The sequence below is a fragment of the Vulpes lagopus genome, chromosome 21 (genome assembly GCF_018345385.1).
Source record: "Vulpes lagopus strain Blue_001 chromosome 21, ASM1834538v1, whole genome shotgun sequence".
Taxonomy (NCBI): Eukaryota; Metazoa; Chordata; class Mammalia; order Carnivora; family Canidae; genus Vulpes; species Vulpes lagopus.
Window position 1 is genome coordinate 38,814,721 of NC_054844.1, and position 27,754 is coordinate 38,842,474.

At 52.8% G+C, this 27,754-nt stretch overlaps 1 protein-coding gene across 2 annotated transcripts in view; it reads right to left on the reverse strand.

The window, feature by feature from the left end:
- Window positions 1-27,754, reverse strand: part of VDR (vitamin D receptor) — a 56,840-nt gene that overhangs the window by 12,528 nt on the left and 16,558 nt on the right. For both annotated transcript variants that reach the window (XM_041736234.1, XM_041736233.1), the window contains 5 exons: window positions 23,015-23,094; window positions 20,240-20,387; window positions 9,564-9,694; window positions 2,235-2,419; window positions 1,884-2,004 (listed from right to left, as the gene is read on the reverse strand). In XM_041736234.1, coding sequence (XP_041592168.1) covers window positions 1,884-2,004; window positions 2,235-2,419; window positions 9,564-9,694; window positions 20,240-20,385 — 583 coding nt within the window. In that variant the 5' untranslated portion in view covers window positions 20,386-20,387; window positions 23,015-23,094. The remainder of the gene's footprint in view (window positions 1-1,883; window positions 2,005-2,234; window positions 2,420-9,563; window positions 9,695-20,239; window positions 20,388-23,014; window positions 23,095-27,754) is intronic.

Below are 27,754 nucleotides of genomic sequence, written 5' to 3' on the forward strand. Positions count from 1 at the left end.
TTTATGATAGTCACAGAGAGAGAGAGAGAGGCAGAGACACAGGCGGAGGGAGAAGCAGGCTCCATGCACCGGGAGCCTGATGTGGGATTCGATCCCGGGTCTCCAGGATCGCGCCCTGGGCCAAAGGCAGGCGCCAAACCGCTGCGCCACCCAGGGATCCCTTGATTTATTTTTGAAAGATGGTATCTATTTATTCAGGAGAGACAGAGAGACAGAGACCTAGGCAGAGGGAGAAATAGGCTCCCCATGGGGAGCCCAATGTGGGACTTGATCCCAGGACCCCGGAATCACAACCTGAGCCAAACGCAGACACCCAACCACTGGGCCACCCAGGTACCCCTATTTATTTATTTTTATATTAAGTAATCTCTATGCCCAACATGGGGCTTGAATTCATGGCTCCAAGATCAAGAACTACATGCTACAACCACTGAGCCGGGCACCCCTTTAAAATAAATAGATGCTATCCTGAACATACCACTGGTGGGGCTGAGCACCTAATCAATTAACCTATGAGGGTATCAAAACTCCCAAATAATACGGGATTATTAAAAGCTGAATGTATAACATGTAGACTGATCCTCATTGATGCAAATACATATCCCACCAAGGGAAAAGAGCAGCCAAGTGGGGAGAGAAGATGAACACTTGAGAAGAATCTCCAAGGGTCCGTCAATCTCTCCAAGGGTCACAGCTTCCCTCTAGTCCCTGACCACGTCCCTCCTGTTACTCCCGGGTGGGTAGACACCATGTCTGGCTCCACTGCTATCCTTTCCTGTCCATCTGACACTGAGACCCTCTCCACCTCTTTTGGATCTGGGCACAGATCCATCAATAAGTCTGGAAGGACCATATCTGAGGGTCCTCATTCCCCAGAGGAAAGGGGTTTTCCCATGCCTGCCCTCCTGTGGGATCCATGCACAAGGTGGTAGGGTAGGGTTGGGTGAGAGGCAGAGGGATGAAGGACAGGGGGAGAGGGAGGATGGAGCAGGAAGTCGGAGGAGATGGTGGGAATGGACCATAAGGAGGAGCTGGAGATGACAGGTGCTGTAGCGGTCCCCCAGAGCTTGGGATGGGGGGAAGGGAAGCTGCAATGGGCCCCACCTGCTCTCCTTCCGCCCCAAACCTTTGATGATTATGGTCAGTGATACTGTTCTGTATATCTGAAAGTTGGTAAGAGGGTAGATCTTAAAAATTCTCATCACAAGGAAAAAAAAACTTTGTAACTCTGAGATGATGGGTAGTAACTCTACTTATGGTAATCATTTTGTAATATATACATGTATCAAACTATTGTGTAGCACACACCCGAAACTAATACAATTAGTTCTATGTCAATTATATCCCAATAAACATATTGGATACTGGGGAAAAAAAAAAAACCCAAACCAGAATCCCCTAAAAGGCCTAGGCTCAAAATATCATTTAAAGGAATCAGATTACGCACATGGAGGGGGGCAGAAGCAGAAGCCTGGCAGGGAGGAAAGAGCAGGGACCCCCCAGACAGACCCTGCCCGGCCAGACCCCAGCTTGGCTTCTTCCCCAGCATGGGCTCTCGGGCTACTTAGCCCTGAGCTGTAGAAAACGGGGGGTTGACCTGAGGACACTGTGTGGCACACAGTATGGCAGTGCTGTCCTCTCATCCACAGCCAAGGACAGGTGGGCTGTGGAAGCTCTGGGCTCTTGCTGGGCTCCGCTGGCGGGGCGGGGGCCGCGGGGGGCTCACCCAGAGGGGCCGGGTAGGGACCCTGGCTGGGCGGGGGCTGCAGGGGGCTCACCTAGAGGGGCTGGGTAGGGACCCTGGCTGGGTGGGGGCTGCGGGGGGGCTCACCCAGAGGGGCTGGGTAGGGACCCTGGCTGGGCAGGGGCTGCGGGGGGCTCACCCAAAGGGGCCGGGTAGTGATCCGAGCAGGAGGAAGAGGAGTCCCCGGAGACGCTGGGCGTGTGGGCAGAGGAGGGCCTGGACGAATGGCTCCCTCCACCCCCATCTCCACGAACTGGAGGCTGCAAGGGAAAGCCGGAGCATCAGAAGTGCACATTTGGGGCCACCCTCCCACCCTGCCCCAGATCTCCAACAGGAGGCTTGAAGGAAGGCCTGTGGGGGCGGAGGCCTCCCCAGGGCCAAAGCAGCCTCCACCCTGCCCGGTGCTGGCTGCCCCCCGCGGCCCTCCATCCCTCTCCCCCCTCACCCCGCCCCGGCTCCCACCCCACAGCTCATCGTCCAGGCCATGTACCCGGAACTGGGTGAAGTCGGCATAGGTGGGGTCGTAGGTCTTGTGGTGGGCATCCAGCAGGATGGCGATGATGCGCTGCTGCTCCTCCGACAGCTTGGGCCGCAGACTGTCCCTCAAGGCTTCCTCCTCCTTCCGCTTCAGGATCATCTCCCGCTTCCGCTGCACCTCCTCATCCGTCAAGATGACTGTGGGGCAGGAAGGGAGATGTTGGGGGGGCTGGGCCTGCAGCTCCCCTTACTCCAGGTGCTAAAGGCAAACAGATGGGAGGGGCCAATCCCCTCACCCTCCACCCTCGGAGCTCCTAGGGCCCGCCACTTACTGCCATGGGGGGCTCCAAGCCCACTATAAAGGTGGAAAATTGGGTTTCCTATTGAAAAGGCAGGTGCATGAGAGAGGAGGAAAAAGGAACTGAGAGGTGGGATGGTCAGGCATTATTAGCGAGTCTGGGTTCTCAGGAGCAAGTGATACGACTCTGGGCAAACTGAACTCTCAGCGCTTTGGTTACCCCACTAATCCAACAAGAAGTTTGCTCCATAAAACCTCTATTAAGGTCCCTTTGTGGTTCCTTCCTCCAAAAGGTGTGTGCATGTGGGGCGGCAGGGTGATACCCCCTACCTTGAAGGGTGGACAGTTTTGAGAACTGAATGCAGGCCTGCACAGAGCAGCTGCTCATTAAATGGTGGTTCCTGTCTCTTACCCCTCACATTCATTGCCCAAGATCTTGAGGGAGACACTGGGGGAGGAAGGGTGGGAGTCCCTCTGTGGCCAGTCCCAGGGTCGGAAGCCAGGACATGCTGAAAGACCCTTCTACAAGGGCATTTCCACGTCCAAGTTTCCAGGCATGGGCGTTTGATCTACTCTGACCAACTTAGAAAGACTTTGCTTCTTTGGTTCCCTGCAAAACAACCTCTCCTCCAGCCTGTCCAGTCTTGACAGTTCTGCCCAAGGAAGCCTTTGAGCCCTCTGGAAGTCCCAAAGATAACACCTTGAAGCTCCGATCTGCAGCTGTCTCCAGCTGCTAGCCAGGGTGTCTGATGACGGGGAGACCCTCCACCACCATCATGCTGTGCGGGGGCCTCCGGGGTGGTGCCCACCTCACCGTGCTGGGCCGCTGCCCGGGAGGGCAGGGCTGCGAGCAGGGATGCCTGGCACGGCAGCCAGGCAAACAGACCTCCTGGCCAGGGCTTGCAGAGTGCTGACGGCAGGAGTGGGCACTGGGGCCCTTGGCCTGTAGCTACTTGTTCTGTGCTGGTGTTGCCAGCACTTCTGCCCACAGAACTGGGGAGTTTCACAAGAGCAGGGAAAGGAACCAGAACCCCAGAGTGGGTGGGTTCTGGGCTTCAGGAGAGGCCCACCGGCCCAGACCCCTCAGGTGTGCGTGTAGGAAGAGAATGAAAGAAGTTTCTGGGAGGTGAGGGAGAGCCTATGGGGGGTGGGGGGGAGGTGGGAGTGGGTAACCAGGGGCGAAGGATGGCAAGTTCCCTCCATAGCTGAGGTAAGCCATACTAAGAGGAGGACTGGGGGAGGCCACGCCCAGGTGAGTGACTCACCTGCCCAAAGAGCTGCCAACCCTCTCCCACAGTGGGTGTCTGCTCAGACCCCAAGAGGTCAAGTGGGGTGGAAGAGGAAGGAGCAAGGAGTGTTCCATTCAAGGCAAGGTACGAGGCCCTTACCTGGGGAATCCAAGAATAAGTGTCTGATCGTCCCTGCTCACCTGAGGGTGGGTGCAGGAGGTGATGGGGCTGGAGTGGGGTGTGAGGGAGGGAGCTCTGCGATTCATGCCACGGGCATCCGTGGACACGCTTCTCGGCTTGACAGGGCTTTGATAATCTCTTGTGATTCTATGATGTCACTCTCCTGCTCAGAACCTTTTTCTGGATCCTTGCTGTTTACTGTGCTCCAAATTAAAGTCAAGATTCCCCATGATTTTACTTTTTCCTAACCTTCCAACCTCATTTCCTAGTGCCTCTGGACACAGCTTCTGTGACTATGCTGAGATTACTGACCGGCGAACATGACCCATTCTGTCTCGCCAATGCATTTCTACTTACACGGGATGCCTGTCCTGCTGGGCCTTCCCTCCCCAGCAGCTGTGCAAGTTCTATCTATTCTTTTATATATATATATATTTAAAATATTTATTTATTCATGACAGACACAGAAAGAGAGAGGCAGAGGGAGAAGCAGGCTCCACGCAGGGAGCCCGATATGGGACTCGATCCTGGGACTCCAGGATCACGCCCTGGGCCAAAGGCAGGCGCTCAACCGCTGAGCCACCCAGGTGCCCCGAGTTCTATCCTTTCTTCAGCACCCAACCCATAGCCCTCTTTCACCATGAAGCCTTTCTGGATTGTCCTGATCTGTACTGAGCTTTCATTTCTTATTTCTGTGGTATGTCCAGTCTTTCCCACGCACATTGGCACCCAAGTGTCTTCCACTCTGTAATATTTCTGGTTAGTACAGGCTCCAATAAATGCCCATATAGAGAGAACCTAGGATGTTCATGATCTTTTCTTTTCTTTTCTTTTCTTTTCTTTTCTTTTCTTTTCTTTTCTTTTCTTAAGATCTTTCACTAGAACTATAGGCTCCCTGTGTTTCCCCGTTAATGGCCAGCCCAGCGAGGCTTCCTGGCCATGGTGTTTGCTCAATAGTCTGAGAGATTGGACACCCAACACATCCACACTGATCATACCTACGAAGCTCTAGCCATCGTCCTTTGCTCAGAAAATGACAGGGAGAAGTGCACTAATACTACATGTGCCTTACGATGTGAGGGTGGCACACATCAAATGCCTGTCCACTGGGGAACTGAACCCAGCTTACCCTTTCAATTTACATAATTGCGACTGAAATATTTTCAAGATAGAATAAGGTTCTTATAACAGAACACCTGTAACATTGTATAACCTTCTCTTGGTGATTCAGAGGTATCATTCAGAACAATTACTGGACTTTGCAGGAACAAGGTTATGACCTCAGAATTGTACAGGGCTGTGTCCATGCACCGTATGACTCAGCCTGCTATGATCTGGAGCTCTTGTGCTCCTTTGCATCGCTTTCGGTCTCCCCCTCTCTGGTAAGCTACGTGTTGTCTCTTCTTATGGGTGCCTGCCTGTAGAAGGCGACCTTTCTTCCCCTTAGCAGTTAACTTCTAGTCTGCTGGGGAGCTGGAAATCCTGGTGGTCAAGTTTTATGTAAGAAAAAAAAAATCATATTAATAAAAATGGATTAAAAATAGAATTTTTAATGTACCGGGCACTCTGCTAAATGCTTCTTAAATATTAGCTTACACATATTTAGTCCTCATAACAACCTCTTAGGGCAGGTGCAATTATCCCCATTTTGCAGATGAGGGACCTGAGCCCCAGAGGCTACGCACTTTGCTCAAAGTCACACGGCTAACACGTGCTGAAGCTGGTACCCAGGCCTGGGCATTACAGTTCTAGAGTTCATGGTTGTAACTATTGCCCCATACCCCCTCTGATTATAATTGGTTGGCTATGGTTGCTCAGTAGGACTCTTGTCCTCAGCCATGGAACACACAAAGTGTTCCAATCCATCTGAAGAGTATGAAAAAAAAAATAAAGTAGCAAAGTTTGTAAATGATTTGCTCCAAAAGGACAAAGTTAAGAAGATTCAAGGTTAACCTTATGACATTGTTCCTCTCAATCACTGTATCAAACAGCGACTGCCATCCGGCGTGCAGTACTAGAGAAAGAAATGCTGAGATCTGGCATTTTCTAACAGGGCTGCCAATCTACCAGCCCAACGGTGTCTGAAGACTAAATCATAAGTCTCTCCCATGTGCAGATTGCTGCTGTGATTTATGAAATAAGTCTTTTTTTTTTAAGGGAGCTACTAATTTAATAAGAAAAAAATTAAAAATCGTTTTCTCAATGAGTTGCTACTGAAAATGCCATTACTATCTTGTAGGAGGACACCTGTTTTGCAGTAGAGAAGAGCACAAAGGTTCTGAAAGAGCCTTTGAAGGGCTCTCCAATGAATAAAGCACAGGATCTGTGTCCAAGGACTTTGTGAGACCCATAGGGCTGTTCAGTAGCTTCTTTGCCTTCCTTCTCAGCTCCTTGCTGAGCGCAAATATGACTTTGCACACATTTATTCCCATGCAAGATGCTCTCTGTTTCATGAAGTCTAGAATTGCAGTTGGAAGTCAAGATCTGGAAGCATGAACAACTTAAAAACACTTCAAGTTGCCCCAGGTGGCCTAAGGGCAACATCAGACAAGAAAATATAACGTGTTTCCAAGTGAATGACATAGACAATATCAGATTTGGGAGATATTCCGGACCTGTAGACCAGTGGGAGATGTAGAGATGCAAAGAAGCATCACGGGGAGCTAATATTCAGTCATTCAACACGTATTTAGTGAGCAGCTGCGCTGGGCCAGGTGCTGTGCTAACGTGGAGTAGGAAAGACCTACATCTGAAAAAACATTAAGCAAAGGAACATATAGGTGTTTCTGTGCAGGACAGGCCACCAAGAAGCAAGAAGTTGACCATGAAATGTCTCAGGCTCCATGGACAAGGTCAAGTCATCTAAGACTTGAAGAGAGAGAAAGGGAGTCTTGGATGGAAACGGTCCCTGGAGCCCATCCCTGAGGGCAGCAGGCAGTGGAGGAGCCCTGGCCCCTGGGGGTGGGCCTTTGGAAGCAAACAGACCATCTTAGTAGCTTAGAAGCATGAAATCTGAATTCCTCGGAGCTTCCCCTAATCTATGAAAGAAACAACAGAAGTATTTACCTATTTAGGGATTCCTGAGAGAATTTGATAAGAAAGCTCGCGTGCTCCATGCAGTATCTGGCACTGGGTAGGCGCTCGATAAACATTTGTCCTCAGACCCATTCCCTTCCCTTCTCTAACCCCTGCCAGAAGGCAGCCTGCGTTTGCAGCTCCTTTCCTAGGGAGCCCTGGGGTGTCCTGTGGTTTTACAAATGTTGACACAAAATTGTCTCTGGGAGGTTGAGCCTCAAGGCAACCACCGGCCCACATGATACATGAGCAGCTCTCCTAGGGAGCTGGAGGCCCAGACCATTCTGACAGACGCCTTTAAGCTGGGCTAGCGCGAGGCAGGGAACCATAGCCTTTCCCGAAGGACCTTCCCTTCGAGTAGTGGAAAGAACGAGCCTAGTGCTGGCTCAAGGTTTTCATTTAACTGGAGCTCTGGGGGGATCCCTGGGTGGCGCAGTGGTTTGGCGCCTGCCTTTGGCCCAGGGCACGATCCTGGAGACCTGGGATCGAATCCCACGTCGGGCTCCCGGTGCATGGAGCCTGCTTCTCCCTCTGCCTGTGTCTCTGCCTCTCTCTCTCTCTCTCTGTGTGACTATCATAAATAAATAAAAAATAATAATAATAACTGGAGCTCTGGGGCCCAGACTACAGGTCCCCGCACTGGCACCCTGAGAGTGGGGGACACAGGGCGGCCCCGGGCAGATGGCGGGGTGGGGCCCAGGGCTCTGTTGGGGAAGACTGGGGCTGTGTCTGGGGTGGCTGGAGCACAGAGATGTCGGGGGCTGGGGGTGGGCGTCTACTTCGGGATTGCTGGCCCCCCTCAGCACACGGTGTTCATGGGCAGGGGCACCGGATGCACCCAAGACCTGTTCATCACCAGGGGTGCAGTGTTCGCTTTGGGGACCAGGGGAGATCTGGAAGCAGCCATAGAGACTTGCTTTCTGACCCCGATCCTGATATTTTTGCCTTTGTGACTCCCAGATGATTTCTAAGTGTTCTTCCCATTCTGAGTTGTTAGAACATCTCCTTCCTCCTGAGATGTAGGAAAGGAGCCTCTGTGAGGCTGGACCCAACCAGAACTTCTGGGGCAGAGCCTTACTGACTCCCAGTGGTGGAACTGCACCGTTCTTGGTTGGCAGGAGCCGCAGAGCCAGGAGAATGTGTGCCCCTTGGGGGCAGGAGCAGGGGCTGTGCACAGCGCGTCTTGTTTGTGGCCACCCTAGGGCCTTGCACACAGCAGGCCGCACTAAGCCAATGCGTGAGGAGCCCCATGAGGCACCAGGCCTCGGCCTCCTCTGCTCCAGGATAAACACAGGAGTCGGGCGGGGCAGGGGACCGGGCTAGGAGAGATCAGCATGTCCAGGCCTGCGCACTACTGTGGGGGCGAGGAGGAACAACAGCCTGGAAACTTTTCCAGGGCCTGCCAGTGTTGACTGGGGAGCTGGGATCAGGAGTGAAGGGTTGTGACCCACCAGAGGGTAACCTGCCTCTGTTCCCCAACAACAGAGAATTTTTCTTTCCAACAAGGAGGAAATTTTCCATCTCCTGAGCCCTGTCCTGTGATTCTTCCCTTGTTCTGGACATATCTTCCCTGTACCTGCTTCCCTCACCCCCCAAAGCAATAGCCCCATAGCCAGGAGGGCCTGCATCTGAGCACCCCTCCTAAGCCTCCTCAGGTCCCCAGCTTAGCGGGGCATAAGCCCTGTCCCAGGGCCAAGGACGGGATCAGTGTGCAGACTGCAGACAGGAGTGAGCAAGAGGCAGCAGGGGGGCCGGATGTGCAGAGGGCACCTGTGCCCAGGCCGGCCCACAGCTCTGGTCTCCAGCCCAGGGAGGGCCTGACCAGCCCCTGCTAGGCGCTACTGAATTCGATGGCTGTTCTGGTTACCAAGTAACTGTACCAGCGCTCAGATGCAAAGTCCAGGGGTTGTTTTTAACTGAGGGTTGGAACAAATGAATCTGCCATTCGTCCTCTCCTCCAACCCCAGAGCTGGACAGGATGTCCTATAGGACCGCCCTTCTCTCTCCATCTGGATCCAGAGGATCATCCTAGAGTCCAGTGCTCCCCCTCACAGGCTCTTTCCCCCTGGTCTTCCCTGGTCTCCGGCCCCCAGATCTGCCCGTGGGGCCAGAGTGGCTGGAAGGCTGGGGCACCCGATGCCAGCCAGGCTCTGCATATTTATTCTCCCCATCACTCCTGCCCTTCCCCAGCCTCAGCAGCTCACTCTCCCAAAGTCCAAAGAACCCTGGGTCCTTGAGCCTTGCCTTTTCCCAGGAGGTTGAGGAACAGAGAGGTGACAATAGTGACGCCTTCCTAGAGGAGGACCCATCTGGGAGATGGGTCACACGGGAGAGGGTGAGGCCCCTCCCAGGACTCTGCGACACAGATCCCCAAGAGGCTCGCAGGACCCCCTTGGGGCCTCTGACCCTGCTGTCCTGGCCGCAGCGCCCCAGCTCCAGGCCCCGGGTGCCTGCAGCCCCAGGGGAACCGCACGCAGCCCGGTGGGGCCAAAGCTGCCCGAAGAGCAGCTCAAACAGTCCCCCTCCCGGGCTACCCCTGCCCTGGGCCCGGAACACTCACACTCCTTCATCATGCCGATGTCCACACAGCGCTTGAGCCGGCAGGCCTGGCAGTGGCGGCGGTTGTCCTTGGTGATACGACAGTCCCCGTTAAAGGGACAAGTGAACAGCGCCTTCCGCTTCATGCTTCGCCTGCCCGGGGAGAGAGCACATGCCACCTCCGGGTCACCCACCTGCCAGTCTCAGCCCTGGCTGCCTGCAGGGGCTGGGACCCCCGAGCCCTGCCCACAACCCCCCGACCGCCTGGGTCTCCATGTCTCCCACAGAGGACTTGGGGCCCAGCCCTAGGCCCCCTCAGCGACCACCACTCCCCACCTCTACACTCTGGGTGCCTCCTCCTTCTTTCTCTGCTCCCATCATTGCTTTGATTTCTTTTTTGTTTTTTGTTTTTTTTTTAAGATTTGAAAGGATTTATTTATTATTACTTTTATTTTTAATTTATTTTTTAAAAGATTTTATTTATTTTTGAGAGAGAGACAGAAAGACAGAGAGGCAGAGACACAGGCAGAAGGAGAAGCAGGCTCCACACAGGGAGCCTGACATGGGACTCTCTATTTTTATTTTTTATTTTTTTTAGTGAGCTCTATACCCAATGTGGGGCTTGAATTCATGACCCTGAGATCAAGAGTCACCTGCTGTACCAACTGAGCCAGCCTGGCGCCCCTGATTTACTTTTATGATACTCTACTTCCCACGCTCTTTTTTTTTTGTTTTTAATTACACAGGAAACGTGAGTGAATTAACCTAGTGAAACTTTTTTTAAATACGAAAATCTGCAGAGCAGCCCTCACTGCTTCTAGGGAGCCTCTTGGGGAGGTGAGGACGCTGGTGGAGGCTTTAAGTCATCCAGAGGCTGGAGATCTATGACTAGAGCATCCCTGGTCCAGGGACAGACACGTGCGCAGGTGCACGCAGAAGGGAGAAAGGGCCCCAACTATAGCTTGAGGCATCCAGACAACACACCCAGAGAGAAAAGGCCAGATGAGTGGGTGGGAGACCTCAGGTCTGGCCTTGGCCTTTTGAGAGGCAGAGGAAGCAAGGGCTTTGCCAGGACAGAGACCTACCGCAGGCTCTTAGCTACGAAGCCGGTACCCCCGGGGCCCCTGGTATCCTATGTAAAATCACACACGTGCACGCGCGTACATACACATGTGTGCCCATGCGTGCATGAGCAAGCTTGAACACTGCACCCCATGGGACTTTTGGGAAGCTTCCCGTGTCCTAGAGGTTCCTCATACTCTTCCCAGCCCTAGCAGGTGCAGGCCCCACTTTTTTTTTTTTTGTTTTTGCCCTGGAACAAGTGACAGGATTTGGTTGGGGAAAGATGGTGGCAAAATCCCTTTCTCTGTGAGCAGCAGCATCTTCCGAGGAGATGCTCAAGTCTTTAAGTAAAGGCCCAGGCCCAACCATTTCCCTCTCTCAGAGATGAGCCGGTCACACACTAGTTATGTTTCTTGGTTATGTTTCTTCACTGTTCACATTCGCTAGAAGACATTCGGGGTTTAGGGCAAACATACTCATCAGTTGACCTGGACAGAAGGGGACAAACCAACCTGACCCATGGGCTGGAGGAGAAGAGAACATAGAAATGACCTGTAGCAGTCACAGGCAATCAGACTCCCAAGAGACCATTGGCGTATGTCCTCGTTTTATAGGTGAGACTACTGAGGGGAGGAAACTCATCAGTGAGGTGATTTGGCAAGAAGTGAAGGCTCCCCCGTTGGCTGTTAGAGATGTGAGGCTCAGCTTTTGGCTTCTTGGTTGGAGCCTACCGCTCTCATCCCTAGAAACTCAAGCTGCTCAATGAAATGGAGCCCACAGGCCAACAGCTCAAGGCCCATGAGGTGGCTGCTCTTGGTTTGGGACCTGGGCCCCCAGCACTTTCCTGTTACCTGTTTCCTGACCCAAAGGGCACCCCCACCCCCCACCCCACCCCAGTAGACCGGTCTATGTGGGAAGGTGGGATAACATAAGGCTATTGGGGTAGAGTCCAGCCCACCAACGCCACAGCCACCCTGTGGTGACTGCCCAGAGACGTATCAGGCTTTTGTCTACCTTTATGGAAACAAACAGCCTTTCTCCTTGGGCCTCCATTCATCTATTGCCGCTCTCCAGAGGGACAGGCAAGTATGGAGGTACCTTGGCTACCCCGAAATGAGAGGCTACCATCACCACAGGACATAAGATTGATTCACCCCTTTACTCCTTCCCACTCATGGTTTCTGAGGCTCTGGCTGTTACCACAAATGTTCAGGCCCCAGAATGCCCGTAATTCTCTAAACTTACTCAAAGGCCAGAAGTTTCTAATTCAGAGTAAACTCTCATTTCCCTTTGTTGTTGGTTTTTTGTTTTGTTTTGTTTTTTTTACAACCAGGCATTCTGCCCAGGAGCTTAGGGTCGGTCCTATCCTCCCACCCGCTGTCTTGTCTGGCTCGGAGCTCTTCCTGTGAATTCTCCAGGGCTTTGGGGACCAAAAGGAGCACCTCCAGACACATGAGCCAGAGCATCCCACCAATCCTGCGCTGGGGGCCAAGAGCTTCCTGACGCCCCAGCTGGGAGGCAGCCCCGCATCCCCCACGTCTGTTGCTCCGTCCGTGGGCTCTAGCGCACCTGTCTCTGACTTTCACGGGTGGGCATCTCCCCAGCTGCAAGGTTGCTCAGAAAGAGGTTGTGGCACTTCACCACCTTTCTTTTGTCTTCCTCACTGTAAATCTGAAGCCCAGCCCAGGCTTCCACACATAGAAGAGTTGGAACTGGCCACTCAGCCCAGTTTTGCCTGACAACAGGAATGGACTCCAATGAGGTTGGTTGGGTAGAAATCCCCCCAAAATGCAGGGCTGGCTTAAAAGAAAATACTGGGAGGAAAAACACCAGTGTCCTTGCTTCCAGCTTTGTAGTTACAGAAGGGAAGGGAGCTCATGAATACTAAGAGGCAAAGGAGGAGGAGGAGAAAGAGAAGAAAGGGAGGGAGGGAGGGAGGGAGGGAGGGAGAGGGAGGGAGAGGGAGGGAAGGGGAGGGGAGGAAAGGAAGGAAGAAAAAAAATGCTAAAAGTCCTTCTGGCCGGGTACACTATCCCCACAGCAAGGCTCAGATCTAGGGTAAGGATGCCACACAGGTGTGTGCTCTTTACCCTTTGCCGTACTTCGTCCCAAAGCCCACCAACTGTGCAACACGTCCCCACGCTATTTGCGTGATGCAGAAAGCAGCCTGTAAATTTATAGAGCTCTTAAATTATTATTATGAAAAATTATACTAAGCAGCTCTTCCTTGGCTCCTCTAGATACAGAATCAGAGAAGAGACCCCGGAGTTGTACCCAGGGAGATGGAGGTTAGCGAGCACGAAGAGCTGTCACACTCTGGAGTGTCGATCAGTGTTCAGGGGATGGAAGGCTCCCTCACCAGCTCCAGCAGGCAGACCCAGGTCCTCCCCCAAACCGGCTTTCAGGTGCGCCCAGCCCAGTATAGTTGCCAGGGCTGTGGGTCCCGTGGGCTCTGGGGCCCAGTTCTTCCCCATTCTCCTGCCTTCTAGGGGCACTTCCACGCATGTGGCTGTCATCTAGCCTCTGCCCGTGAGAAGTCAGGGCAGGCAGATGGCCCAGCTCTGGCTCTGTGCTTTGTCCCGAAGATCCACACCCCATGCCCTGCCTTCCTCCCAATGCTAATTGCTTGTGAGCTGGTTTGGTTTTGAGAAACAAGAGCTGCGAGTTTCCATGGGAGCGCATTGCCTTAGCTGCTCTCTGAGCCTGGACCCTGTCATCCTCTGGGTGGTTGGCAATTATATCCCAGCTCAGGAAGGAGGGGTTGGGGTGGTGCAACCGGACTAAATATAAACACAGTTTCTAGAAAGTCAGGGGTGAGAGAGGACATTGACCAATTCATCAAAACATGACAGACAGGCTATTCACAGAAGCATGAAGTGCCTGGGGCCAGGGTCTCAGGCCCGGGTAGGTGGCCCTATCATCAGAGACACACCTTATAAAACCCAAGCCTGGGGCCCAGTGCCAGCTCTGGCTTTGTCTCCACTGCCACTCTGAGTATCTGGATACCAGAGCCTGATGGAGGGCCTTCTGGGAAAGGCCTACATGGTCTGATAGGTGGGACCTACACGGCACATTTGTATGTGGCAGCATCAAGGGCTTCCCCGGGGGGGCTTAAAAACCAACCGTAAAGGAAGCTACTTTCACACTATGGTAAAAAGAGCACGAGGCCTTTTTTTTGGAGGCCAGTTTGGCAACATCCACCGACATGTAAAACACTAAGAGCCTTTAAGGCAGCAAATCTACTTCCAGGAATTCATCATGCGAATAAATCAGTCCACGGGCCCAAAGGTACGTGCGTAAAGAAGGTGGTCACTGCAGCCCTGTACAGAGAAGCAGAGGACGGAGCCTGGATGCTCATCAAAAGAGAAGGGTCCGTTACACCATAGTGCATCCGCACAAAGTGATGGGGCTGTGGAAAGGACAGAGGAAGAACGTGGACCCGGGAACTAGACTGAGCAAACATTCTGTAGTAGGTCAGAGCAAGATGCAAGAGGGCGAGGACTGTGTACTCCCATCGTCCTGTGCAGGTGTGAGTGTGCGCGCACACCACGTGAACCCAGACACACGCTTTTTTATATAAAGAGTTTGGAGGGATCCCTGGGTGGTGCAGTGGTTTGGCGCCTGCCTTTGGCCCAGGGCGCGATCCTGGAGACTCGGGATCGAATCCCACGTCAGGCTCCCGGTGCATGGAGCCTGCTTCTCCCTCTGCCTGTGTCTCTGCCTCTCTCTCTCACTGTGTGCCTATCATAAATAAATAAAATAAAATTAAAAAAAAATAAAAAAAAGATTAAAAAAAAGAGTTTGGAAGTGAACACAATGAGCTGGTCACAGTGACAGCTTCGGGAGGAGGTAGGGACGTGAGAATGGGGTAGAGACGACGTACGCTTCGCTTAGATGTCCTTTTGAACTATTTATTCGCTGCTGCTTTTTAAACCATACGCAGGGGTTATTTACACACACACTCAGGTTCTGTGTTAGAGGAGAGAAAAGGACTTCTGCTCTCAGACACAAGCTCTACGGAAGGACGAGGATAACAGCGAGCACCTCCTGAGAGCCTTCTGTGCCAGGACTTCGGACATTCCCTCCGACGCGCCCAGTAGCCTCGCAGGTAGGCTCTATCCCTACCCTACAGGTGATAGGGAAAGGCGCTGGGAAGTTAGATCACTTGCTTCTTGTCACACAGCTAGTAAGTGTGAAGATGGGATCAGAATTGAGATCTGTTTGATTCCAAAGCTTCCGGTATTCTTCCCCAATAATGGTCCTCGGCATGAATTTACCATGTCCCAATCCAAGCCAGAGCAGCAGTCCAAACATGCCCCCTAAAGTCCAGGGCACCTGGGTGACTCAGTCAGTTAAGTGTCGGCCTTCAGCTCAGGTCATGATCCCAGGGTCCTGGGATCGAGCCCTGCGTCAGGTTTCCTGCTCGGTGGCGAGGAACCTGCTTTTCCCTCTTCCTCTGCCCTTTCCTCCCTCTGTCCCCTACTTGTGCTCTTTGCGCGCTTGCTCTCTCCCAAGTAAATTAAAGAAAAAAAAAAAATCCAAGAGCATGCAGCAGAGGCTGCTTGAAGGTCTCCTCTAGGACAAAGCCATTGGGATAGAGGCAGTCCCTGAGATGGGCGGTTTGGGAGTGTGGGGTAAGCCTTGGTGGTCCTCTCTGCTGGCCCTATACTGCCATAGCACAGAGAGGACCTCCTAGGTGTCCTGAGAGTGACTTCACACCAGTGAGCCCTGCTGAAAGTGCTGAGTTCCCAAAGATACATAAGACCTTCTTCACACGCTTGCAGCTACCTTTCTTGACAACCCCAGTGACATTTCCTCTCCAAATATTCTGGCCTCCTCTGCTCAAGCCTCCAAAACTCCTCTGGGCCCATCCATAGATAACCTTCCTTGTTCTCTTTCATTCACAGCCTTGAGCCGCCACGGAAGGGGGCCAGCTGCCAAGCTGAATGGACAAAGTTTTCTCCAGCAACACTGACTTCGTGGTGACTCATTTACTTGTGCCCATAGAATGCCCTGGGCAGCTCCTCCTCTCTCCTCTCTGTTTCCTCCAGTGCTGGTGAGCACTTGGGAGTCTGAAGTCGTTGGACATCTCCCCCATTTCTCTGCTCCCCTTCACATCACGGCTCCTGAAGTATCAGTCACAAGGCCTTCCTGAAAGCCAGGACATTCCTCCTGTTCCCGGATCCTTACCAGCCTCCCTTTTGCCCCCTGCACTCCACAGAACTCATAGTTAATGAGGTCCCTGAGAACCTCGGGGCCAGCAAACGAGAAAGCATTTCTCCCCACTGTATTTGTTGGCTTGATATTTGCAGTGCACGGCTTCAGTGTCTGGGTGAAGGAGGTATCAACAGGCAGGGAGAAGACACGCGGAAGAGGCAGACGCTAGATCTGTTTCTCAATCCTGCCTTCCAGGACCACCTCTTAAATCTTCACTCTCTTCATCAGAGGGGTCCCTCTGATTTTCTTCTCTGTCCTTTATACCTTTCCCTTTATATTAGAGCCTGGACTAAGCCACCCATGACCCGAGATTCGTTCACATCCATAGATCACCCCACTATCCACTTTGTAGTAGACCTACATACTTTTCCCCTCTGGCCCTTATGTGCTGGTGTTTACATAACCAGGACACATAGCCTTTTAGAAGCCTGCCTATGCCAATGTTTTATTCACACTAGAAATATCATTTTTTCCCTGAGGATGTCCATCTATTCCAGAGAAGCAGGAGGCAGAAAGAGCAAGAAATAACTTATAGGAGGAATTGGCCCATGATGGTCTCTAATTTCTGATCATAGATCAATAGAACCGTGGTCTCTGTCCAACCTTCCTAATCCCATTTTGGTTTGATTATGAGTTTTGGACCTGCTGGGATGACCACAAGTAGATCCTCAGGCAGGTTAGTTTGACTCTCTTCGAAGTCAAACCAAACAATGAATGGTCAAATGGCATTACTGGTCCCCAGGGCTGGGAAAATCACCCGTGACTCAGCATGAAGGGATGCTTTTTCCTTGAGAATGACCATGAAAGGGCTGAGTGAACTCCCTGAGAGCAAGGGCATGGTTGAACTTATCTTTGTCTTTCTAAGGTTGTGGAGTCTGACAGAGAAGGTACCTCCCACCAGTATAGACCTTTCTTCCTGGGATCAGGGTTTCGCAAACAGACAGAAGCGACAAGAGGGTTCTATTTGAACTAGACTAAAACAGAAAAACGCTGAATAGAATTTGGTTGAAGCAAAGGAGAAGCAGGGCAATTGGGGAGAAAAGAGGAGCAAGTGTGTATATTTAGTGGATTCCTCTCATTGGCACATTGGTTCTGTGAAGTCAACATGAACACAGAACTAACACATCCGGAACCACTGTTCCCAGGGTTAGCCTCCTGCGAGCCTCTGGTCACAATATTTTCATCAATCAAGCAATACATAACCTTGTTCATGTGTGCTTTCCATTTAAAGATGCCTTATGTAATATACGTTGTTGATTCATGAACACTGAACTTGGCCAATAGCACTATAGCTCATGTCTGAAAGAAGCTTCTTAAGCACAGGTTTTCTCTACAAAGCACGTTGAAGCTTCCTTGTGCCTAAGAGCACTCAACAGCACTTCGGCACCATGCTTAGGGCCGTCTTAGTGAGATAACCATCAAAAAGCAAAAAACCACAAACTGTGGCTCTAGACAGCCCACGAAAAGGACACTCTTTTGTAGCATGACAGCTGAAACAAGGAGGCGGAATATCACCTTGTTCTGTCTTGCCTGGGAATGTGTGCACCAGGGGACTTGAATTTTTCATCACTCTGAGCTTGTCCAGAAATGACCACAGAAATGCTGCAAGCATTGATGTGGGGATTATAAGGAAATTTTAATAGGTGGGCAAGTTTGCAAATACAGAATCCCTGAAATAATGAAGATCTATCGTGTGTGTGTGTGTGTGTGTTTATCAAACAAGATCAAGACAAACAATAAGAGATGTTGACTTTTCAGAAAGTGCAGCCTGGCCCAGTCATCAAGGCAGGGACAGGAAAGATATAAGGTGGATAAGGACAGGGTAACAAGACAAGTAGCAGGCTGCCCATAATGCCAGCACTTTCATGTAGGGGTTGTTGGAGGGAGGGGCCGAGGGTGAGTGACAGCATAATGTGACCACAGGCATCAGAGCCACACTGTGGTGACACAGATGTGCAAACATACGGTCCCTGTCCATTTGGCCATTTCCCACACCTGACCCTGGGCATAAGGGAACCTGTCCTCTCTCCACCCAGATGCCTAACATGGTCCTGTCTCAAGGATTCGGGGCCTAGTAGTGTGTCCAAGGGCAGGAAGCACAGGTGCATGGGGATTGGAGCCACTCTTGAGGAACTGACTTCCAATATGTCATTACCCCATAAGCAGCCACCTAAGAGTTCTATCTCCCAGAGCTGAACCCCATGGATAGGTGGCCTGGAAAAAGGGAATTGGGGGCATGAGTCTCTGGATTAACCAAACAGCCCCAAGAACTGTTGGAGACCTTTGGGTTGCAGACTGGTGACATAGGGCCTTTGGTGAAAGTCCTCATATTGCCAGCTCTTAGCCCAGTGCCTTGATCACAGATGTTCGTTAAGATCTGGTGAGTGAGTGTGTGAAAGAAAAAACAAAAGAAGAGCGATGGCTGGAGACACTTGTGTTTATTTTCTTAGGGCAGTGTCCCATTAAAGACATAAGTATTGACCCATCAAGCTGAAAATAACATATTGTACTTTATGTCTTTTTTTTAAAAAGATTTATTTATCTAAGAGGGAGAGAGAAGAGGGGCACAGGAAGAGGGAGAGAGAGTCTTAAGCAGACTGTGCTGAGCACAGAGCCTGATGCAGGGCTTGAATCTCATGACCCTGAGATCAGAACCTGAGCCAAAACCAAGTGTTGGTCACTTAACCAACGATGCCACCTAGGCACCCCTATACTTTATGTCTTTTTTTTTTAAGATTTTATTTATTTATTCATGAGAGACACATATGAGAGAGGCAGAGACACAGGTGGAGGGAGAAGAAGGCTCTAGCAGGAAGCCCGATGGGGGATTTGATCCCAGGACTCCAGGATCACACCCTGGGCCGAAGGCAGGCTCCAAACCGCTGAGCCACCCGGGGATCCCTACTTTATGTCTTTTAAGGCACTTTTATACATGTCATCTCATCAATCCTCAGATTAATGCTATATATGAAAGGGGTCAGATATCAAACTCATGTGCTTAGTTGAGGTGACTGAAACAGAGAAGTTGAAAGATTTGAGCAAGAACATACAATGGCACGGTCAGCTCGTAGCCCACACATTTCTGACTCCTTTTATGATAAGAAGCAGCCCTCATGGGTGTACCCACCCCCCTTCTCTACCTGCAGAAAAGGGTCCAGGTGGCACCTGGTCTCTGGAAGGCCCACTCTGCAGGAAGTGCCGAGGAATGAGAGACGTGGCAACAGGATCTTGAGCCAGCGATGCTGCCAGTCTGGTTCCCCAAGCTGGGGAGCAGCCTGCCAGGAAGCCAAGCGGGCAACCCGTGCCAGGCCAGTCAATTAGCACCCACAGAAACCCCGCTGCCCAGTGATTGCTCAAGGCAATGAAACTCCAGGCCTGCTGATTCCCGGGACAGAGGGCAGGTGGGTCGCAGGCTGTGTTCACAGATGGCCCATGAGTCCCAGAGTTGGGGGGGGGGGGGCAGGCATCGTGCAAGTCCCAGGCTCTGATTCACTCTGCCCTCAAAGCCATTGGGTGAGCCCTTTGGTTCAGAGAATGAGGCCGACCTCAGCATCCTTGTCCTGGACTTGGTTCACTCTTTCCTCTCTTGGTGGCCAAAGCCCTGTTCTTTTTTTTAATTCACCTCCAATTAAGACTATTATACAGAAGCATTCTTTTTGATAAGTTTTTCCACAATCCTCCCTCTTGCTCTCTCTCCAATATATGCCAAGCCCACGTTTCTCATGGTTCCCAGTCCTGTATTGCAATTCATCACTCTCCCATCCTCCCTTCCTGGCTTTGGATGGGCACACCCTGCGTCCAGCCTTTCCAGTACTTTCCCCATACTGTTCATACTTGTGACACTGGGCTCATTGGAGACAAGAGGAGGCAGCCGGCAGAGAAACTGGCCCTGACTGAACAGGAACGCTGGCACATTGCTGACATCGCCTGAGCTTTCTAACCCGGGACAGCAAGCCACGGGTGAAGATACGGGCGCAGATCAAGAATGGAGATCCAGCCAGGGTGCAGTTTCCCTTGTTCCAAGGAATGGTTTGATTTGGATCAGAGGACAAGCTCCGAAGCCAAGTTCTGGGGTTTTCCCAAGGACATGCCTCTGATCATCAATCTGTTCAGAGGTTCACTCCAGAAGGACAGACACACAGGTTCCGGTAGGGGGCCGTGGGTCCAAGGCGTAATGGAAAGATGGGCACGTAGGCAACAACCTTGGAAACATCATCTCTGAGAGGGGCAGAGGCCAGAGCTGGAGCTGAGGGGAAGGGAGGAGGAAGATAATCTCACCAAGACCCTGTCACTCCCAGGGTGGGGAAGAGCTGGCATGTTCCATGGGCATGGGAAGGAAGGAGACACGGGAGATGCAGGGGTTCTTTTCATGGGAGACCTTGCTTCCTCTGCTTCCCCTTGCCCTTGGGGAGGACTCACCTGAAGAAGCCTTTGCAGCCTTCACAGGTCATAGCGTTGAAGTGAAAGCCTGTGGCTCGGTCTCCGCACACCCCACAGATTCGGGGCACGTTCCGGTCAAAATCGCCAGGGTCAGGCAAGGAAGTGCTGGCTGCGGTGGCCTCCATCCCTGTAAGAATGGCAGGCAGGCCGAGGCCGGCGCTGGAGTCAGTGCCAGGGCTGGCTAGCATCCTTCGCGCCCCCACCCCCATGCGCCTGGGCAGCTCCCCAGGTCCCAGGCCTGAGCAGGATTTCTTGGGCGCCCTCACCTCGTGACTCCCTGGGGAGCAGAAGCAGGGCTCCCTAACCCAAGTCTGGAGAGACCTGCAGTGGCCCGGCGGTGGAGCGGCTCATGGTAGGGTTTGGGTTCACACGCTGCACCTGCCGCCTACCACGCTACTTTGGGTGACGTGTTTAGCCTGTCTGTGCCCTACCACCCTCACCCGAAGAATGGCGTTTTCTTTACAGGGTGTGAGGAAGGATTACATGAGTGAACATACGCCTACCACCAGCATTGGCTCATCTCCGTAGCAGAACTGCAGCAGGGCAGAGGCCTCTTTCCTTCCCAGTGCCTCGCAGCCACACAGGTCCGCAGTGACAGGCCTGTGTCCCTGCTGTCCTGGCACCAAGGCAATCAAAATCTTGTTGCCTCTTCTTTTTCCTCCCCCCAGTATAAACTTAACACACTGATCTGAACATCCTTCTGAATAAGGTGAGTCATATACAATTAACTACTTTGGTTTTCAGACATGGCTTGTATAAATAGGCATTATCATCCAGAGATGGATTTCACACTTGAGGAGACAGGAAAGAGAGGGAACAAAATCTAATAGCTTTGGGGAGCCCTTCTCAGGAAGCAGCTGACTTCACTCTTCCAGTAGACAAATTGAGCCCTCGGCTTCACGATGTCAGGCCCAGAGCTCCTCGGGCCTCCCCAAAATGCTTCAGAGCCTGCTGCCTCCCACTTTTCTCTGGGTCCTCACAAGGGCCATTGCAGGGTTAAGTGGCCCCTTGACCCCAGGGCAGGAGGGTCCCTCGGGGCAGAAGAAACACAAGAGAGAAAGCCAGTTAGGAGCCAGTGCCGTGTTCTCCTGCCCCGAGGTGAGAGAGGGAGATTCCAGGGGGGCCCTTGGGAGAGGCTCTGAGCTTCTTTCCAACATAACCTCTGAGCTGAGGTTTGGCAAACCAAAGCCCCTTAGTGTCTTATCCCATTTACTCTTCGTATCACCCAAAGAGATAAGTGCTGTTACTGTCTCTCTCTTTATAAACGAGGCCCCAGAAGCCCACCGCTTGAGGTATCTCTAGCAACTATGATTACAAAATACACAAAGCAAACACCTAATTTTTTTTTTTTAATTCCAGAAAAAGCTTCAAGCCAAAGGAAGAAAGTAGGACAGATAAGGAGAGAGGTGGAGGGAACCCTGATCACAGATGGCTGTAGCTCCCTGAACTGCCTCTCTCAGCTTTTCTTTTCCTGGGAACTGTAATGCACTAATAGTGACACTATTGCCGTCCCCATCACAGCTAGACTGATACTTGTTCAACTGCAATGTTTATACATATACACATTCAGAGAGAGAGACTTTAAAAAAAAAAAAAAAGGAATGATTAACAGAAACTTCTGAGGGACTGAGATGGGGGACAGGCACGCAGAAGTCTTATGTAGTAACTATATTCTATTTCTTCGAGTGGTAGGTATATGGTATCGTCTTATTTTTATTTATTATTATTATTTAAACACGATGTTGTGTTTTATATGCCCGTCTGTGTATATACAACATTGCACAATTGCTAGACAATTAAAAATAGAAGAAAAAGCGCCTGTGGGTTTGTCAACATTGTCCCTGTAGCCCATCCCAAGTCCAAGCTGTGGGCAGGGATCCCAGAGGCCCAATACCATCGTGGGGCAATAGGAGAAACTGTCTAGGATGCTTGTGGCTTAACCCCAGGTCAGCTGAGATGTTGCAACTCTCAATCATCATGAGGTTGCTACAGAGTCTGTGTCATCCAGGCGACCAAACATCTGGTGGATTCGGTGGAAAAAAGAGAAATCAAATGTGGGCGTGGGGGGAATACCAGTTGAATCAGTCCCACAAGTGTGCATCATCACATGGCACACTGGAGATGTCATGATGCAGGAGAGTTGGAGCAACAGGACACCCCAGCACGGCAACAGTGCTGTCCTGCCACTGGGCGAGCTTGACATCAGGAGGGCTGCTGGCCAGGGGTAGAGGCCCGGGCCCTGGTCAGGCCGGACGGAAGGCTGGACCCAGCAGCCAGAGGCCCACAGAAAACAGGACCGTTTCAGGGGAGTTGAGAGAAAACTCAGCCCTGCTTGGGGTTATTTGCTGCTACCACGGAACCAGGGCCCAGGCCTAGAGTCTAGAGGCAGAAAAGAGGCCCAGGCACATATGGCCTGAGAGCTGACTGTCCCAGGAATGGTAGGCAGAGACTGTGGGGGGCCGGAGAGAGAGAGAAAAGACTGGAGCTGGGCAGGAAACATCACCAGGCTAGACAGTCCCCTGGGGCCCCGGCCTGGGAGTCGGGAGCCCCTCCCTTCTGCGCCCCCACCCCGCCCGCCTGCAGCTGGCTCTGGGTCTCAGCTGGCTCTGGGCACCACGGGTTCTGCCTGACCCGCATTTGCAAAGCCCGGGATAGGGGTAGTGTTCTCTCCCTCCCCTTGACCCCTCCCTCCTGCGGCACCTGCGCCGGCCCACAGAAGGCCAGGGAAGCTGTGGCTGATGAGGAAAGACCCACCTGAAGGAGCAGGGGGGCAGGTCAGTTGAGCCCAGGGATGCCCTTCTGGGAGGTCACAGACACGTCCAACCAAAAGGCCTCTGGAAGGAACAAGGGAAACACTTTACCCGCAGCTCACACTGCCCTCACAGCCAGTCCTCTACGAGCCCGGGAAGCAGCAGGCGGGGTTTCTTCCAGAGACTTTAGTCTCCAGGTCAGGGTGCCAAGTCGTCACCGGCAGGGGTGAGGGCGTGGGAGCCAGGCAGCGGCCGGGACCGGCCCTCCCTTGGGGCAGGGAGTAGCGAGGAGCAGCGGGGACGGGTGGGGGGCAGCACCCAGCACGTGGCAAATGGAAGGAGCCTCCAACACCCTGCTGTGGGTGCCCCTGTTTCTTTCAGAGCAGAGGGGGTTGGAGGGAGGGAGGGCTTTCTTCCTGAGGGAGCCCTGCTGCTCCCATGGCATCACCCCCCAAGATTTGAGGGATGTTCAATGGGGAGCAGAGCCAGAGGGCGGCCTGGCACATTGCAGGGAAAGGACACCCCCCCGCCCCCAGCTAGTACTGCAGAGACACCTCAGGGCCTGGCCTCTTGGGACAGCCTCAAAGACAGGTGTTTGGGGGGATCCCTGGGTGGCTCTGTAGTTTAGCGCCGCCTTTGGCCTGGGGCGCGGTCCTGGAGTCCCAGGATCGAGTCCCGTGTCGGGCTCTGGGCAGGGAGCCTGCTTCTCCCTCTGCCTGTGTCTCTGCCTCTCTCTCTGTCTCTCATGAATAAATAAATGAAATCTTAACCAAAAAAAAAAAAAAAAAAAGACAGGTGCCTGGGATCCCTGTCCCAGCAGACCGGGTGTGGGCGGAGCAAGGGCTGCAGGGGTTAAATACAGCAACTCACTGCTTTCAAACAGGATGTTTTCTGCCACTTTTAGCTCTTCCTGAGCCGGCTCCACGCCCCGGCCTCAGCAGAGGCTGGAGGTGGGCTGACTCTGGGCCCAGAGGCCATGTGGTAGTAGATGCTGGGTCATTGAGGTGGGGCTGCCAGAAAGTCACCCTTCCCACTCCTACCCACACCCAGCCTGCTTGTCTACCGTGGAGACAGGCCACACACACACACACACACACAGGCCCGCTTCCTCCCTCCCCCGATGCCAGCAGGAGGTGCCTGACCCCAACCCTGGCGAAGGCCTTTAAGCCAATCCCCAGACGGGGAAGGTCCAGACAGGGAAGGTCCAGACCCCCAGCCTTTTTTTCTCTGCCTCCCTGAGGCCCCCACCGGCAGGGAAGGGAAGGGCCCAAGACAATTCCAAGACGTGGGCCCTGGGACCGTCAGCCCACCGAGCCCATTTGGCCTCCCCTTGGGCACTGCCAGCCCCCAAGGAACATCCGGGGAATATGCCCGGGGTGGGGGGTCAATGAGCAGAAACAACCTGAGCCGGGCTGGCCTGCTCCCAAGGGCCGTGGGTGGCCGGAGGCCCACCTGGTGGAGACAGACGGGTTGTCACTTACCCCCAAGCCAGGCCCTCCTTTGCTCCCCCTGCTGGTCCTGCCCACAGCCCGCAGCTGACCACTCTGCTGGGCTCTGGCCCGCGGCCTTAGCGGCCTTATCGATCCCCAGACTCCCTGCGCTCCTCGGGGGCTGAGGTGAGGGCTGAGCCGGTACAGAAAGGACCACTGCTGGGGTGCCTGGGGGGCTCAGTGGCTGAGCATCTGCCTTCGGCTCAGGTTGTGATCCTGGGGTCGGGGATCGAGTCCCGCGTCGGGCTCCCCGCATGGAGCCTGCTCCCCCCTCTGCCTGTGTCTCTGCCTCTCTCTGTGTATGTGTCTCATGAATAAATAAATAAAATCTAAAAAAAAAAAAAAGAAAAGCGTGTCCGGAGTATGTACCATGTGCCAGGCCGCCAGGCGCTATACGTACCGCCGACAGAAGCCTCATGACAATCCTGTGAGGTGGGGAGCAGTCCCACTTTCCAGACGGCAAAGCCGAGGTCCAGACTACTTTGAGTGACTTGCCCAGGGTGCCATGGCCCAGTGGTGGGGCCAGGGGCCAAACAAGGACAAACTGAGCTCCATGCCCAGATGCTTCCCCCGACTCCTGCTGACCCCTCCTGTTCCAGTGACAGTCACCAGCCGCCAGGCCGTACTCTGTGCTGAGCCCTGCTCCGAGCTCTCCAGGATGCTCATTCATTGGAGCCTCAGGACAACCTCAGCAGGCTGGCCCTGTTATCATTCCTGTTTCAGCCATGGGGAAACTAAGGCACAGGGATGTGGACTGTCTCTGGAGCCTGGCTTTGAACTTAGGCAGCTGGCCCCTGAGTCCCCGCTCTGCTGCCTTTCCTAAGGGAGAGGGCTTCGTCATCTCCCCAGCCCTGAGCGCTGCATGCCCTCCGCTTCCACTAAGTCAGGGAGCAAGGAAGAGAACAATCCCCTGGTCATGATGGAAGCACGTCATGGCACTTCTCCTTCCACGGCTCCCGGAGTCAGAGGATGGCAGGCACGAGCCAGGATCCCCTTCCTGCCAGTCAGCCCCTCTTACTGGGCAAACCCCACTCAGCAGACTAGCCCCTCCTCCCCACGCGACTGTGCACTACTGGATGGTCCTTTCAGGAGAGATTAACCTAGATTTAGCCTGAAGTTCATGTGCATGGAAAGTGGGGCAAAGGCACAGGGTAGGAAAAGGACAAGTGGAAAAAAAGTGCTTACTGCCACCCCCCTTTGCCACATCATACAACCCCCACCCCTCCCTACAATTCATGTTCTGAGTACACAGAACGTCCTATTACTTCTGCTGGGACTGTCCCCAGAGCAACCCCCTCCTGCCCTGCTTTAGAAATACCCAAACCCCTGGCACTGAGCCTTGGAGACGTGGGGTGAGGAGCTCAACTCTGCAGAAAGCCCCTGGCTTCCATTCCCCTGGGGACTGCATCCCACATCAAAACCCCTGCCTGAGCGTGACCCAGTCCTGACCTTGCCTTAGCAAGAAGTGAGGAGATAACGTGTTTCCTTCCAGTCATTGAAGCCACAGCCACTGCCCCTCCTACTTGTCTGTCTGTTAGCTCACACAACACGTACCCCCTCTTCCAGGGCTTTTGCTAAATGGGCATCCCCAGGCAGGCTCACCCAGAACAGTCTCTCGGGGTGGTGGCTGCAGGGTGTGCTGGGCAGAGCCAGGAAGACAAGGATCAAAGTGCCGCTGGGCTCTTTAACCCCACCACACTCACTGAACCCTCCTCGGAGTCCTGAGGGCGGTAAAGCCATGACCCTGAAATATCCCATAAGCCGTGGACAAGAGGTCTGACCTCTCAAGTGTATTCCAGCCCTGAAAGTGTGCAGCTCCAAGGCTGGATTTCCCATCACAATGAGGCCATACGACCACTCACTGAGCTTCCTCTTGGACCCCCTCTGGAACCCGTTGGGCCCCAGCACCATGCTAGTGCAAGTGAGGTTCACTCACCCTCAGATGCTAAGGACCAGGAAGGGCCTGAGTGGTGGGGCCCCTCTTGGGCCCCACGGAGAAGGGGAGCCCAGGAGAGGGGCTCTTGCTCACCAAGCTAGGCCTGGAGTGATCAAAACCGAGCTTTCTAATTGTTGACATTGGCTCAGAGCTCCCCCTCCTTCTAGAAAGAAATGGAAAGCTAAGTGATTTCCCAGAATAGGGAAAGAAAATTCTTCTTCCTGAAATCAGCACACACAGAGCGAACCACATGTGGGAGTAGTGCTCTCTGGAGTAAATGGGCCTGTGCGTGTGCCAGCCATGCTATACACGAGCTTGTGCATGCACACCCTTTCCTTGGTGTTTTTTACTTCATCATCTTTTCAGCTCTGTCCACAGGGTCCTGAACGCGATAGGACCTGCCTCACTTTTGGTCATCTCTTTATTCTAGCATAACTCAGGTAGAGCAATGCCATGGCCAGCTAAGGTGATGCCTTTTCTTCCTTCCCACCATCCTCAACATGTATCCACATTTCTTTTTTGTTGTTTCCAGAACAGTCTCAGCATCACCTCCCAGAAGGAGCTGAGGGGGAACAGAGTGAAAAAGAGGGAAAGGGGAGAGGAAAAGTATATTGTATAAACAGAACTTGTGTCCAAACTATTTCTTGCTTCATTGTGTTCCCAGGCCCTACACACACACACACACACACACACACACACACACACACACACACAATTAGTGAGAATGGCTGGAAATCATGTTCTGCAGACTCTAATGTCCAAAGTAAAACCCAACAGACATCCGTCACCTCAGACATCTCAAGACTGGAAGGAAACTCTACCCAGTCCAACCATCTTAAATTCCCCTCTATAATACTCCAACTTGTACTTGAGTATTTTTCCTGATGGAGAACTATCTCCCATGGCAATCCACGTTCTTTGGATGGCTGTATGCTTAGAAAGTTCTTCACTATGCACAGATGAAATAGCCCCTGTAGCTTTCCATCGCTGAGACCAGCCCTTTACAGCCATCTAAGGTGGCCATAAGTTGAAGTACTAGGCCATTCCCACAGAGTTTCTGCAGAAAGGGTTGGCGGGACCACCTCATGGTGCCATCGTGCAGGTTAGACCAGGGCCCAGTCCTCACCCGCTGGGAAACTGTTATAAAAAGTAGAAAACTTTATGACGTTTATGATGTAAGTGAGGTTGCAGGAGAGAAGCAGAGAAGATACCGGGGGCTACACTTAACGTTGGCTCAGACCTCCTGAACTTCCCAGGTATGACCATGACTCCCACAAGGGCAGTAATTAAGGGGGCGAATGCAGCGTCTGCCTCCGTG